At 34.8% G+C, this 16,342-nt stretch overlaps 1 protein-coding gene across 7 annotated transcripts in view; it reads right to left on the bottom strand.

Moving 5' to 3' along the window:
* The window catches only part of LOC145820242 (cysteine synthase-like), a 51,310-nt gene extending 36,488 nt beyond the window's left edge, over positions 1 to 14,822 (bottom strand). For 4 of the 7 annotated variants that reach the window (XR_014361432.1, XR_014361431.1, XM_082915324.1 and 1 more), the window contains exons 1-4: positions 14,318 to 14,683; positions 10,282 to 10,342; positions 10,071 to 10,180; positions 9,891 to 9,948 (exon numbers count right to left, since the gene is read on the bottom strand). Coding sequence is in view for 4 of the 7 variants with exons in the window: in XM_082915324.1 (XP_082771450.1) it covers positions 9,891 to 9,948; positions 10,071 to 10,180; positions 10,282 to 10,320 (207 nt within the window). In the remaining 3 variants the exon portion in view is untranslated. Of the gene's footprint in view, positions 1 to 9,614; positions 9,799 to 9,890; positions 9,949 to 10,070; positions 10,181 to 10,281; positions 10,343 to 14,317 lie in introns of those variants that run through there. The other 3 variants (XM_082915325.1, XM_082915323.1, XR_014361433.1) reach the window with 3 other exon arrangements.
* Positions 14,823 to 16,342: the final 1,520 nt, after the last annotated feature.

Raw genomic sequence — 16,342 nt, forward strand, 5'->3', positions numbered from 1 at the left:
ACTCTTAAATATTACCTAAGCTCATGTTCTTCAAGGTTTAAAATCACCCAAGACATGGGTTCCCGTCATAACTTAATTAATTGTGACTTTAAGATAAAACAGAATTTCAAACAAGCCTTCCCAACCTATTCGCTAACTTTGAAAATTACAAAACCCACTCCACGCTATTCGAAAAATTCCAATAACCTCCAGATATGATCTAATATATCCTAAGTTTCAAACCCAATTGGTTTCACTTGATTTTCTTATCAAAATAATTATCTACAATTTATTATATCCAAACAGGTTGTTTTCTGCAGCACTTTACAGAAATTGACGGTTCTCTTAATATACATGAGCAATCAATGCAAGGCCAAAAACATACGAAACTAGACTCGTAACCGATTCTAATGACACTAATTTGATAATTTTTGGATTTATACCCAAAGAGAACAACACTCCCGAATTTACTGTTTTGGACTGGTTTCCTGGACAGATTTGAATACCTCAATTTATATGGATTTTGACTCCCAAAAATTATGAAAAAATTCAGATATGCAATTCAATATGTAATTGATCTACTGTAAAAATTTCAGTTCAATATTCATCCGTTTGATATGGTTTCTTGATTTTTAAAGTTTGCAATTCTGTACAGAATTTTTGAACTAAGAATTACACCCATTCTTTACACATAAATTTTGCTCCTCAGATTTCTTAACAGCGTATACATATATATATACAAAATACATAAACCTACAACCTCTCCATGAATGAATAAAATAATTATAGAATAAGGATGAAGAACAAAGAAAGAAGAGAAGAAAACTTAGGAGGGCTAACCTTTGATGATCACACACAACACAACACACCCAAAAGTTCTTTGATTGCAACATCTTCTTCGTTTTTTCTTTCTCTCAAACCCTCTCCCGTGGCTGCTGTGTTGTTGCCCTATGTGGTGAACAAATAATAGAGTAGGGTATGTGTTTATTTTATTTTATACTAGTGGTGGGCACACATAGGTCAGATAAATAGATAAATATACAAAACATATATATAAGTTATATGCAACTCAAATGGTAAGAGTCTTATATATTAACCTTGTGGTCTAGAGTTCAAGTCACACCCTCCTCTCTCGCTATATATATTTTTTTATAATAAATCTTGCCTCTAAATTAAATACTTTCACCATAAATTTATTTTAAGTTTAAAATTAATTAAAAGATCCTCCAATAATATTTAATTTGCACCTTAGAATTCACCACCAAAATATTTGGGATTGTAATATTATTATTATTTAATTATTTACTTAATTTTTATATTCGGGTTCTCACATTCTCCCCTCCTAAAAAAAAAGTTTCGTCCTCGAAACTAACCTGAGTAAATCATGAGAATAGATGTGGGTACTTCTTGCGCATCTCGTCCTCGCATTCCCAAGTCGCCTCTTCAACTAGATGATTACGCCACAGTACCTTAACCAATTTAATGGTCTTTGTACGCAACATTTTCTCTCCCGAATACAAAATCTGAACAGGCATCTCCTCATACGAAAAATCCTCTCTAATCTGAAGCGGCTCATAATCTATCACATGTGACGGACTGTGCACATATTTCCTCAGCATAGACACGTGAAACACATTATGCACTCCTGCCAACCTAGGGGGTAGAGCAACACGGTACGCAACCTCACCAACCTTCTCCAATACCTCAAATGGACTAATGTATCTAGGACTCGACTTTCCTTTTTTTTTCCAAACCTGATCACTCCTTTCCATGGTGATACTTTCAAGAATACCATATCCCCCACATGAAACTCTAAATCTCTCCTACGATGATCAGCATAACTTTTTTTGTCTACTCTGAGCAGTCACTAATCTCTCTCTGATGGTGATAATTTTCCGTGTAGCATCCTCCACCAAATCAAGTCCCTACCAACCTCATACCAGCACAAAGGAGACCTACACTTCCTCACATACAAAGCCTCATAAGGAGTTACTCCCAAACTAGAATGATAACTATTATTATACGCAAACTCCATGAGCGGCAAATAGTCATCCCAATTACCTCTCCACTCCAAAGCATAAGCCCTCAACATATCCTCAAGGATTTGAATAGTCCTCTCCGATACGCCATCTGTCTAAGGGTGATAAGCTGAACTAAAATTTAACCAAGTACCCATAACTGACTGTAACGCACCCCAAAACTTAGACACAAAACGAGGGTCCCGATCTGACACTATTGACACAGGTGCACCATGCAATCTAACAATCTCCTTCACATACAACTGTGTAAATCGAGCTAGAGAATAGTTCATCCGAACTGCAATAAAATGTGCTGACTTGGTTAATCTATCAACAACAACCCAAACTGCATCGTGATTACTACTAGTACAAGGTAACCACACACAAAGTCCATGGTATCATGATCCCACTTCCACTCTGGTATAGGTAAGGTTTGTAGTTTCCCCACAGGTTTCTAATATTCTGCTTTAACTTGTTGACACACCAAACACTGAGCCACAAATTCTGCAATATTTCCCTTTATACCATTCCACCAAAAATGTTCATTATAGCGACCCCGGTCTTCTCCCATTTGATTATTGTATCCGGAATTAGGTTCCGTAGATTCTGTCATTGTATAATTGTTGTTGTTGTCCCTTATTTTCTCATTTGGACTTATAGAATGTGTTGGGCAGGTTTGTTTCAGGTTGGTTGGGTTTAGAAACCAAGTGTTGTTGTCCAGAATTTTGGATTTTCGCTCGAGCGAGGAGTTTGTCGCTCGAGCGAGCTGTTATTTTTGGTTCTTCGCTCGAGCCGGGGTTTGGTAGCTCGAGCGAGAGGTTGTGTCTGATTTTGGACCTGTAGCTGTGCATTCTTGGCTCGAGTGAGATTTTCTTCACACGAGCGAGTTAGTTCGTTCTTCGCTCGAGCGATAGTTTCTTCGCTCGAGCGTGTGTCTGGTTACAGACCTGAGGGTTTGAGTTCTTCGCTCGATCGAGTTTTATTTCGCTCGAGCGAGCTTTTGGGTTGTTGGCTCGAGCAAGGCTTCCTTGGCTCGAGCGTAGCTTCTCTGTGTTTGGTCGCTCGAGCGACCAAGTCTTCGCTCGAGCGAGCCTGTCCAGTTTATATACACAGCAGCGGGTTTTGATCAGTCTTTTTCATCTTCTTTTGATTCCAAACCCTAAGTCCGACTTCTCTCTCTCCCTACTCACCTTCTTTCTTAGATTTGATCTATTTAGAGGGTGTTTCTACCCTAGTTGCTTTATTAAAAATATAGAGGGAGTCGAGGGCTTTCATTTAATCTGAACATTTGGCGATTTGGAGCACATTAGTATTTGGGCACTCATCTCTGTCTTCACCATTTGGGTTTTTTTCTTCGAGGTAGGGATTTCCTACTCCATTTTATAGGTTTTGTTCTAAGTTTTGGTATTTAGATATGTTGGGATACTTTGGTAAATTTTGGGAAAGACCCTAGTTGTATTATTAAATTAAGTTGTATAATTAATTCATGGAATTGGGAAAAGATGGTTAAATTCATGGAATTGGGGAATTCATTGATTAAATGGCGTAGTTGGATAATTTGAATCATTTGTCTATTGAATTGTTGACATAGTTATTTTCAGTTTAGAAATAACTGTTTTGGGCTATCGGTGGAGGATAGTCGTGATTGTTGTAGACATTGCATGTGGATTAGGAATAACTGAAACTAATCACATTGGTTAAGTCATTAATTCTGACTATTGCATTGATACAGAAAATACGCGTATTGATTGAGCATTGCACTTGCATATATTGTTTTGTGTGGGAGGAGATAGGGGATGTACTCCACGGTTTAGGGGAAGATGGGGGATGGACCTCTAAACCGGATTTTGTTTGGGAGGAGATAGGGGATGGACTCCATTAGCATCACTTTAATGTGTGCTTATTTATATAGAAGTGTTTTATTGATACATCACTAAAATGTGTATCAATCTGGAAGTATGAAGTGTTTTGATTTGAGCTTGAGTCTCATTTGTTTGTTGATATTGGAAGGATGTGAATATGATATATGTAATTCACTGTTGTAAGTTTGGCCAGGTTTTGAGCCATGTTGATAAAATTGGAAAGTAAAACGTGTCTTAGACAATAGTGTCATGAGACTGTAAAATGAAGTAATTGATTATCTTGGTTGACCATCTGTTGAATGCTATTGCTTTATTCATTGCTTATATGTGGTTTAGTATATTTCTACTGGGCTGTGGCTCACTCTTTATGGGAACATCATTTTCAGGTTCAGGTGATAAGCTACCTCCAAGGACTTAGCTTGGAAGGACTTGGATTTTGAAGACTATTTTTAGTTATTTGTTTTTCATTGTTAGTACATGTAAACACTCAAGCCTAGGGCTTTATTTATATTTGGGTTAGAACTCATACTTTGTGTCCAAGTGTGGGCTTGGAAAGATGTAAGCCGGTAGGGCAATTACTTTGATGTTACGTGTAATGCTTTTGTTTAGTAAGACTCTGATGGATATTATAATGAATTATTAAAGTGTTTTCTTTAAATAATGCATGTCAATGATATATATAATGGGTATATTTTTGAGGGCGTTACATTCATAAAGATCCTGATACATCTTAGTACTTCCAAGATGAATGCTATAACTATAACTAGAACTATGTGCCTCTACCATAATTTCCTTCCTCAAATCACCACCAACAGAAACACAAATTCGGCTACGGAATCTAAGCAACCCGTCATCACTAACCACAAAGTCTACATTCTTACCCTCTGCCATCTCTCCCTTAATACGCTCACACTGGGGGTCAATCTCCTGTGCTAAACGAATCCGTTCTCTCAAGGTTGGCTGAACTGTCAATTGACTACAATAAGCCCTATCACTAGGCATAACAACCTCAAACCTCAAACGGCTCATGTCTTCCACAAAACAACTCTTAATACACAAAGCAGTTGTATCTCCAATTGCGACCTTCTTACTCAAGGCATCCGCCACCACATTTCCTTCCCTGGATGAAACAAAACATTCACATCGAAATCTTTTAGTAACTTAAGCCATCTTCTTTGCCTCAAATTTAGTTCCTTCTGTGTGAAAATATACTTCAAACTCTTATGATCAGTGCAAATCTCACATGACTCTCCATACAAATAATGTCACCAGATCTTAAGAGCGAAAATCATTGTTGCTAACTCCAAGTCGTGCGTAGGATAATTTCTCTCATGTACTTTCAACTGTTGTGACGTATAAGTAATCTCCTTCCTATGCTGCATGGGCACACATCCTAAACCTTGTCGTGAAGCATCACTATAAATCACAAAATCACCACCATCTGTAGGTAAGGCAAGGATTGGCGTTGATATCAATCTCTGTTTAAACTCTTGGAAGCTACGCTCACAATCATCATTCCACTCAAACTTTACCCCTTTCCTAGTGAGATTGGTAAATGGCAAAGCAATACGGGAGAATCCTTCCACAAACTGCCTGTAATAACCAGCAAGCCCTAAAAAGCTACGTACCTCCGTCACAGAAGTAAGTCGTGGCCAAGCAACGATTTTCTACCACCTTTGTGCTATCCACAGATACCCTATCTTTACTCACCACATGACCCAAAAAGGATACACTGCTCAACCAGAATTCACACTTCTTAAATTTTGCACACAATCTCTTCTCCCTAAGGATCTAAAATACTACCCTAAAATACTGCTCATGCTTCTCTTTACTCGAATAAATTAGGATGTCATCAATAAACATTACCACAAATTTATTTAGTTGGGGTTTGAATACTCTGTTCATCAAATCCATGAATGCGGCTGTTGCATTTGTGAGACCAAAAGGCATCACCAAGAACTCAAAATGCTTATAACGGGTTCTAAAAGCGGTCTTAGGAGCATCCTCATCCCTTACTTTCAACTGGTGATAGCCTGACCTCAAGTCCATCTTAGAGAATATCTAAGCTCCCTGCAATTGGTCAAATAGGTCATCAATACATGGCAAAGGATACATATTCTTCACTGTGACTTTGTTCGGTTCTCTATAATCAATACCCAACCTCATAGACCCATCATTCTTCTTCATAAACAACACAGGTGCTCCCTAAGGTGAAACACTAGGCTTAATAAAACCTTTCACTAACAACTCTTGTAACTGAGTTTGTAACTCCCTCAACTCCAATTGTGCCATTATATAGGGGTGCTTTATAGATAGGTGTTGTATTGGGGACCAAGTCAATGGAAAATTCAATCTCACGGTTTGAAGAAAGACCAGCTAGATCCTCTAGAAAAACATCAACACATTCACTCACTATAGGCAGCTCCTCTAACTTTGATTGTAGAAGTTCGATACTCACCACACAAGCTAAGTAACCATGACACCCTTTTCTCAACATTCAGTTAGCCTGAAGGTAAAAAAATAAACCAAATAGAAGACCCTTTCCTATCTCCCTGAAAGAAAAACTCAAGTTGTCCCAGCATAGCAAAAACTACTCCCATTCTAAAACAATCAATAGAAGCATGATGCTTCGTCAACAAATCCACCTCCAAAATCACATCAAAATCCTCCATCTCTAAAGAAATCAAATCCACTAGAAAAATCCTACCATCCATCTTTATCTGACAAGATCTACAGACATCTCTCAACACTACTGTTTCTCCTAATGGATTACACACGGTAATACAAACATCAAAGGCTCACAAAGAATCAAAAATCCGTTTAAATATCTAGGTACCAACTCTTAACTTTCAAAATGAAATCAAGAAAGATTCAACATAAGCTTAAACAAAATTAACTTAACCAAACACTACTAAGGACTATAGGGACTCGGACCTCGTCTAAATGATGAAATGCAAGGTATGTAACTTGATAAACCTATTGCTCTGATACCACAATTGTCACACCCCAAATCCGGGCATGACCGGCCGTGGCCCACAGGGACTTAGCCCAAGGCACACGTAAGCCTAAACACGAATCCAATCACATTGAACAACTGAGCAATAGTCCAATAATAAATAACCAAAACTCAATCCAGACATGTCACAATTATAAACGGCAAAATCAACCGTAATAAAAAACCATCCAAACTTATGGGATATAAACAACCCACATATCAAAAATAATCCTAAATGAACTTCGATAAGAATAAATATAAATATGCACAAACTTGACATAACACTCTAAACTAAAGGAATGCCCTAGAGGTCCATGCAATTGAGTCCCCGCTACGCCATGAATCCACTCTAAGTCCTTCTAACACCTGGAAATGGTAAACAACTAAGTCAGCTGATAGCTCAGTGAGTAGCAACATGGATAGTAAATACAGTTTTGAAAACAGGGTTCAATTCCAAAATAAGATATATATCACAGAAACTAGATTGGCATACAGTTTGGTAAATACAATCTGTTTCAAAAAGAAGGTTCCACAGTTCAACACTTAAAATACTCATGTCTCGCAAGAACATGATAAACAACATTTTCCACTTAAAACAGATTATAACATGAACACCAATAATTTTCTGGGTACCAATAAAAACAAATAATCTGCCACACATTTCTCAGGCTATAAGCCCCGTTGGATCCAATACCGAACTAAGAGTCATCCTCAGGGTGGCACCTGGGCCTTTTCTCAAAGACGATCCGATTGAAGGTCACCTAGTTGTTTTTAAAGGTCTTTTCCTTACAATCGTTGAGCACTAGAGCCATCACGGCCCCACCTGGATCTGTTCCCTAGTGGCCAGAGTCACCACACACAGTGGAATAATTTCCCTGGACTAAATACACACATGGTCCCAATAATCAATACACATCAGTTTCGCAAAACATGGTGGTTCATCATTATAAACATGAGACCAAAACAAATAGTCTACAGTATGCCAAGTTCACACATGTTTCAGAAATAATTTGATTCAATTGATAATATAATAATTTATCAAAACAGTTTAATCTTGAAACAACAATTTAATTTTCCAACAGTTCAGGGTAGGGGAACATTTATAAAAATACGTAGCATGAAACTACTCACCTGAAACCGAAATAATATAATCCTCGAATAGAGTATAGAAGTCCAACTAGTGTCCTGAACCAAGTATAAGAACTACACGTCACAATTAATTTAAAAATACTAAAAAATAGGAACTAAGTAACCTCAACTAAAGCGCACTAACACGGCCCAACCCAACTCACCGTTACTCTTAAATATTACCTAAGTTCATGTTCTTCAGGGTTTAAAATCACCCAAGACATGGGTTCCCGTCATAACTTAATTAATTGTGACTTTAAGATAAAACAGAATTTCAAACAAGCCTTCCCAACCTATTCGCTAACTTTGAAAATTACAAAACCCACTCCACGCTATTCGAAAAATTCCAATAACCTGCAGATATGATCTAATATATCCTAAGTTTCAAACCCAATTGGTTTCACTTGATTTTCTTATCAAAATAATTATCTACAATTTATTATATCCAAACAGGTTGTTTTCTGCAGCACTTTAAAGAAATTGACGGTTCTCTTAATATACACGAGCAATCAATGCAAGGCCAAAAACATACGAAACTAGACTCGTAACCGGTTCTAATGACACTAATTTGATAATTTTTGGATTTATACCCAAAGAGAACAACACTCCCGAATTTACTGTTTCGGACTGGTTTCCTGGACAGATTTGAATACCTCAATTTATATGAAATTTCAGTTCGAAATTCATCCGTTTGATATGGTTTCTTGATTTTTAAAGTTTGCGATTCTGTACAGAATTTTTGAACTAAGAATTACACCCATTCTTTACACATAAATTTAGCTCCTCAGATTTCTTAACAGTGTATACATATATATATATACAAAATACATAAACCTACAACCTCTCCATGAATGAATAAAATAATTATAGAATAAGGATGAAGAACAAAGAAAGAAGAGAAGAAAACTTAGGAGGGCTAACCTTTGATGATCACACACAACACAACACACCCAAAAGTTCTTTGATTCCTATGTGGTGAACAAATAATAGAGTAGGGTTTGTGTTTATTTTATTTTATACTAGTGGTGGGCACACATAGGTCAAATAAATAGATAAATATACAAAACATATATATAAGTTATATGCAACTCAAATGATAAGAGTCTTATATATTAACCTTGTGGTCTAGAGTTCAAGTCACACCCTCCTCTCTCGCTATATATATTTTTTTATAATAAATCTTGCCTCTAAATTAAATACTTTCACCATAAATTTATTTTAAGTTTAAAATTAATTAAAAGATCCTCCAATAATATTTAATTTGCACCTTAGAATTCACCACCAAAATATTTGGGATTGTAATATTATTATTATTTAATTATTTACTTAATTTTTATATTCGGGTTCTCACACCCCTTCATGCCCCTAGCAGGATCTGTAAGAGCCAACTCAGCTCCAAAAGCTCAGAGAATAATTCTGCTTTCCAGACTCATAGAAGCAGGCATGGTAATGATTAGTTTATAACCCATAGCTACCGCCATAAAAGCCAAGCCAATACTAGTATTACCACTGGTAGGCTCAATGAAGACACTCTTCAGCAATCATCATTTGGGCAGACAATAACAAAGGAAAGTTTGTCAAGCTCCCATAAACATTATAGAAGGAACAAGCATAGTGTACAGGCATGTTTGCAATAAATTAATAATTCCCTTCATCTGTAGCAACTTAATACAGTTCATATAAAGGCACATTCCTATATGCGATTAATCAAATGAACTTCCCATTTTCGAAACCATGGTTTTGTGAAATAGCAATGATAGCCACATTGGTACTAAGATGGAAAGAAGTGAACATACATAATAGAGGAAGAGTAATCCTGTATTTTCATAGAAAACATTTGAGGTCAAAAATATAAAATCACATTCAAATACATATCTATATGATAGAAGATGATACATTTGGACTAACCTCACCAGGCCTAATGACGCCTTTCTCCTCTGCATCTTGTATCATATTGTACCCAATCCTGCATGCCAGGCATGATTTAGCATATCAAAATCTATAAGCAAAGTCCTATAATACATATAATTCTAAAATTACGATGGAGATTGAGATTACTAAAAAAAAAGAACAAAAATATCTAGCTACCTGTCTTTGACGCTAGAGCAGGGTTCCATCATCTCTAGTTTGGCAGCAATACGAGCAACACAACCATCGACGATATTGTTGAGATACACCAATGGTGTTTTACCTATCAACTGTACATGTCAAAACAACAAGATGAGTATGATAAACAGCATCCCTTAATCTTAGGCTCCAAAAAAAATAAATAAATAAATTCCGGATGAACGCAGCTTACTTCAGTAATATCTTTTGCAGTGGCACACTTCTCTGCCATTTTGGTCAGATCACTAAGACCACTTAAAAGAGTAAAAGAGATCAAAAATAAAAATCAGAATAATGTTCAACGAACTACAGAGAAGAACTAATATTTTGAAATCTTAGTGTTGGTGCATAATATATGCACTATACATTTCACTATTAAAATTATTTTCTACATTCATCACTTTGATAAGTATTCACCCATGAATTGTGTAATCTGAATTGTGTATCTTCAATATATGTAAGTGCCAACTAGAATGAGTAATAGCATTGTGGAATTAAGTCAAAAAGTAACTGACAAAACAATAAATGAAACAGTGTTATATAGTCAAAGATGAATAGTAAATATGAAATGTTATAATAGTGTTTAATTCAATAAGTGCTGAAGCAAGTGAAAAAGAAAATGAATGTTGACTGATGTGTAATGGATACATGGTGTAAAGTAGTGTTTTGAGATAAATGTCATCAATGGAGTTTCCCATTGTTTTGCAAAGCCAAAGGAAAAGGCCGTGTGTGTGATCAAAACAGGAGTCTCTCATATGGCTCTATTTTTATTTCTAGATTCTGTATTGCGTTTTTACAGAAAGATTTCATGTGACATGTAAGGGTGTTTCCACGGTGGTGCTTTGGGCTCAACCTAATGTGTAGAGATAGTCTGAGCCAACACGACTACTAGTCGAGATGTTATATCCTAGGTTTGACAAGCTGGATTTAGAGCCTCTATAAAGATTTCTCTCTCCAGATCGTATAGAAGTTTTCAACAAAGGGCGCCACCTCATGAATGAGGTGATCTTGCAGCGGATAGAAGCCACATTCCACAAGTGTTTTCGGTCAGGAGCTCAAAATAGCAAACTTCTGTGTGTGTGTGTGTTTTTTTTTTTTCAATTATCAAATGAAATCAAATGTGCACCCAAATCACACACTCCCTCCCTCCAAAGAATCCCCCTCTTCTTCTTCTTTTTCTTCTTCTTCTTCTTATCTCTCCATCTCTCTATATATATCACTCTCTATATTCAAATCTAAATCTATATTAACTTGATTCATGCACTAGAAGCTCTTCACAGATTTACCATTCCTCTCACATTTCCATTTTCTCTGATCAATGTTTTATGGTTATGCATGGGAATGTGTGTGCATGGGAATCAACTCAAAACATGTGATCGCAAATGTCATGAGATCCTAAAATTGCAGAGGCAACAGCAAGACCAAAGCTCGTTGGCAGTCCAATCAAAGTTCTATCACTTGAAGTACTTGGTTGGGTATTTGTTTCTTTCTAAGATACTAGTTGGCGGGTTCACACCTGCTTAGAACGTGACCGTGGCAATAAATGAGGCCACTACTAATAGCACATTACATGCATCACTTGGTGAATCTCTTGATGTTTGAAACTTGAAATATTCAAGCCAATCCTTTAAGGATTCTTTTGATTGAAGCCTAGTCAAGATAATTTTTGCATCTTGCTGAAGAGAGGATGCTAATGGGATGACACAAATATGCTGAGCCCCAAGAGTTTCAGCATGTCAAAGAATTTCTCAAAGTCTCACATCCATGGGACTTTCAATCACCATATCCAATATTGGACATCCATTGCTTTTAAATCCTTGCATTTGTAGCTTTAACTTCCGTCATCCCATTAATGGCATTACTTTTACCAAGCATTAATTCTTTGCACTAATGGTCTAGGACCACCTCACTGCTATTATAGAGGTCTTCCATTTGAGAGCTTCTAAATGAAAACGGCATCATTCCACTAAATGTCTTCCTTGTGAGGACGTAGCTCCTCTCTCTAGCCACAAAGATCACCTCATTTGTGAGGTGGTGCCCTTTGGTGAAAACCACCACACAATCTGGAGATAGAAATCTCCATAAAGGATCCAAATCTAGACAAGCCATATGGCAAGGTCTGCTACACCGGGTGGCTATGAAGGTTTTACCAACCATAGAGGGATTGAAAGGAAGCGAGATTACCATGCCTCAATTCACTTTGAATAAATCAATTTATTTGGATATACTTTGTGTAATAGTGAATGATGTATAAACACATGGTTTAATATAGTGGGCAAAGACGAAGATCCGTGGATGTAGGCTGAGTTAACCAAATCAAGTTCAATTTAGTGTCTTCTCATGGTGATAGTTTTCTGGCTCTATTTTTTTTTCTCCCTATATTTTGTTTTGGTGGTAATTACACCAACACTTAGTATGTTTCCTTCTTTGCAAACCAAGAAAAGAAAAGCCTCTGGCCTATAGACCTACGAAGCACCGACACAACACTTCACAACAAGTGTTGTAGAGGTGTCAGACACAAGAACACATCGAGGACATGTATGGGACACACCACATGGTATATCCCTTTATTTAATTAATTTGTGTTTAGGGGACACGCGAGGGACACTATGGGGACACTCCAACTAGTTTTCTTCCCTTTTTTCTTTAGTGCTTTTGATGGATGTTAGATGTTGAATGCTTATTGTTTTTTGCTTATATTTAAATACTTAATAGATCATCCATAAAAATAAAATAAATATATATATAATGATAAGTGTTAATTTAAAAGTAATATGTTTTTTAAAATATCGAATTAGTGTTAGTTTTTATTAATTTTGATTGTTCGTGAATATAATATTAACCTACATAACAAATAAAAATATATGAAAAATATATTTTATTGTAGTGTCCTTGCCGTGTTTTTGTCTCTATTTTTTTTAAATCACTGTATCTCTGCTTCTTAGCTATAGACACCGAGCCAAATACTTGATCTAGTTCAAATGTGTGTATTTAATTGTCAGGTACCAAAACATAAACAAAAAATTATGTTATTTTCTTTTGAATCTCCTTAGTAACCAACATAGGCTAGGAACTTTCAATGACTAGCTAAGAGACAAAACTATATAGTAAACAAATCTAAGACTAAAAATATAGAGTAGATAATTCATCAGAAAAAAATATTGCATTAATAGACAAAAACCGAGACTACACAGATAAGGAAATAATTACAACAGAACGCATGACCAAATATAAAAAAAAAATTGGACTTTATTTCAAGAATATCGAGTTGGTCTCAAAACTAAAGTGCAAACATTGACATGTTTAGAATGATAGACTATATGTTTCAAATAATTTAATCCTTATCTATTCTATTATCTATACAATTATATAAAGCACACAGCTTTTCAAGGGGGAGCTTCTATTAGCAGGCCACAAAAATTCTTAGTTCAGACCATTTTGTCTTTCAGATTTCAACTTCCAAACAAAAACTCTGTTCAGTAGTTGGTATCCGAACAATTGATTTTTGTTTAAAATCCCAACAACAAAAATGATGTGAGCTCACACAAAGAATTGTGTGCAACTAGAAACTCCCTTTTTGAAGCTTTGTCACAATTTTTTGTATAACTAAAATATCTTTGATCAAATAAATATTCCTTTCTTTTCTTTTAAAACATTGTAAATCCTTAATGTTTCAAATTTAAGTAACTGTCATGATTGTTTTAAGCGAATAAGCACTAAAATTTAAATTAATTATGACAAATATTTTAAGTAGTTAAGATCTGAGGATCATAGCCATTAGAAGTATTTAAGTACACAAAAATCATAACAAAGCTTCTGTGTGTGGTTTACATGATTATATAGATAATATAGAATAATTGTGCAGATTAATAGTTCTAACAGATCTAAAAGGGATGAACCAAAACCCACAAAACTGAATGATCCCAGAAAAATACGATATAAATCATAGCAAATTCCAATGCACGACGCAACTCAACTAAGTCACACAACCTGTTCTGTTTTCTCAGATTCGAAGTCTGGACTATAATTGAAAATCAATTTATCCCATTTATATCCTTTTTTTTTTTTGTTTTCTCAGCAGCCAAACAGAGTGCAAAACAACTTATCAAGTACCAAACACAACTCTTCACGCAATGCAGATTTTTCAAAGCAAAATCAAAGAGATCAACAAATTGATATATACATAAACAAGAAAGAAAATGCAAGAAAAACCGAAACAAAAAATTCACCTTTTTGTATATGTGGGTCTCTCACCCAGGAAATGTCATCGCTCAGCCAACCACGAACAATACTCTCTTCACATTGAAGGGAAGACACATGAACTTACTCCATCTGAGATCATTGTAACTTAATTACTTTTTCTCTCCTTGTCTCTCTATACTTAGAGAGAGTTCTTCATCTTCTCCGATCACTCATTCCCACGCCGGAAGGGTTTTCCGGCCAACCCTGGCCAGGGAGCTCCGACGATGCCTGTTTTGTATATCCCAGTTCCTGGATTGTCCATTTCAGCTGTGAAGCACTGATCTACTTTCATCTAGTGCGGGATTTGGAGCGCATAAATACATCCTAAAGTATGTTTCCACAACAACAAAGCCCTGGATAACAAAGAGGCAATAACAATAGTTAGTGGGTTTTGCTATTTAAATTGTCCACAAATCTTTTTCTAAATTTTTACGCACAACACTGAGAAAATATAGAAAAATACACTTTTACAAGCTAAACAACAAAAAGAATGTAGTATTCAAAGCCACGACTGCATGTTTGCAGTAGCGGCAGGGTAAAGGTAAAATAAAAAACAGAATGAAATTATAATTTAAATATAAAATTATGAGTTGAATTTTGAAAAATAAAAATTTATTTGATTATAAATTTTAAAAAGTGTTTTGAAAAATATTTTGAAAGTTTTTCAATTATAAATTTTGAAAAGAGTTCTTCAATTTTCAATTTTCAATTTTGAAAAAAGTTTTGAATTGTATTTTAAATTTTGAGTTTTTGAATTTTGAGTTGTATTTTAAAAAATTTTGAATTTATTTTTTAAAAATATTTAAAAATGTTTAATAAAATTTTATTTTTTATTTTAAATATATAATTTTTTTTAAATATTTTATTTTATTTTATTTTGTAAATATTTTAATTTTTTAAATATTTTAAACTCAACATACAATTTCACACTCAAATCATAACTAAACATATAACTCATAACTCAATTTAAAAATTATTTTCAAAACTCATAACCAAACACATAACTCATAACTACACACTACTTTCAAAACTTCACACTGAAATCGTAGCTAAACACATAACTAAAAAATTAAAATATTTAAAAATATATTCATAAAATAAAATAAAATAAAAATTAGTTAAAATAAAAAAATATTTTTTTTAATTTTTTTAATATTTAAAAAAATTATTTAAAATGTTTTAAAAAATACAACTCACAAATGTATGAAATACGATGCACATTGAAATAAATAAATAAATATTTATCCTAAAAAAATAAAATTAAGAAATATTTTAAATATTTTAAAAAATAAATCCAAAAAAATTCAAAATACAACTTAAAACTCAAAATACAACTCAAAACTTTTTTCAAAACTCATAACCAAACAAATTTTCTCTTTTCAAAACTCAACTCAAAACTTATAACTCAAAATACAACTCTATATTCAAATCTTGATTCTAAAAATAATTTTAGAAAATAAAATAAAATAATAATTTTTTTGAATTTTTTTTTAAATATAGTTTTTAAAATAGTTTAGTTTTGAATTTTGAGTTGTGTATTTGGCTATGAGTTTTGAAAATAGTTTTTAATTGAGTTTGATATGTTATTAAATTGTGTGTTTGGTTATGAGTTTTGAAAAGAGTTTTAAATTTTTTTAATTGAAATCACAATTCTAAAACAAAACCAAACGCCTATGTAAATACTCGAGTCTCGTCATGCAATGTTGCTCTTTTTTTCAACCTTCTCCTTATTCTTTTTCTTGCTCTTCTTCAAAAAAGCAAATGAATTTGTCACATCCATAAATCTTCAAATGTTGGAGGTTAGGGGTGTAAAAATGGCCCATGGCTCGTAGGCGGTCCGAACCCTGCCCGCCTCTCAGGGTAGGCCCGGTCCAACCCAGTTAGGCCCGGGATCGAGCCCAGCTTGGGTCTAGGGCGTTATTTTGAAGCCCAGCAAGTGTCTTAACAAATCGACTCGCTAAGCCTAGCCCACCTAGGCCATCCGAGGCCTAATGTCAATTTTTGAAGAAAAT

This window comes from Camellia sinensis, chromosome 2 (assembly GCF_055761805.1).
Source record: "Camellia sinensis isolate YWXY chromosome 2, ASM5576180v1, whole genome shotgun sequence".
NCBI classification, from domain to species: Eukaryota; Viridiplantae; Streptophyta; class Magnoliopsida; order Ericales; family Theaceae; genus Camellia; species Camellia sinensis.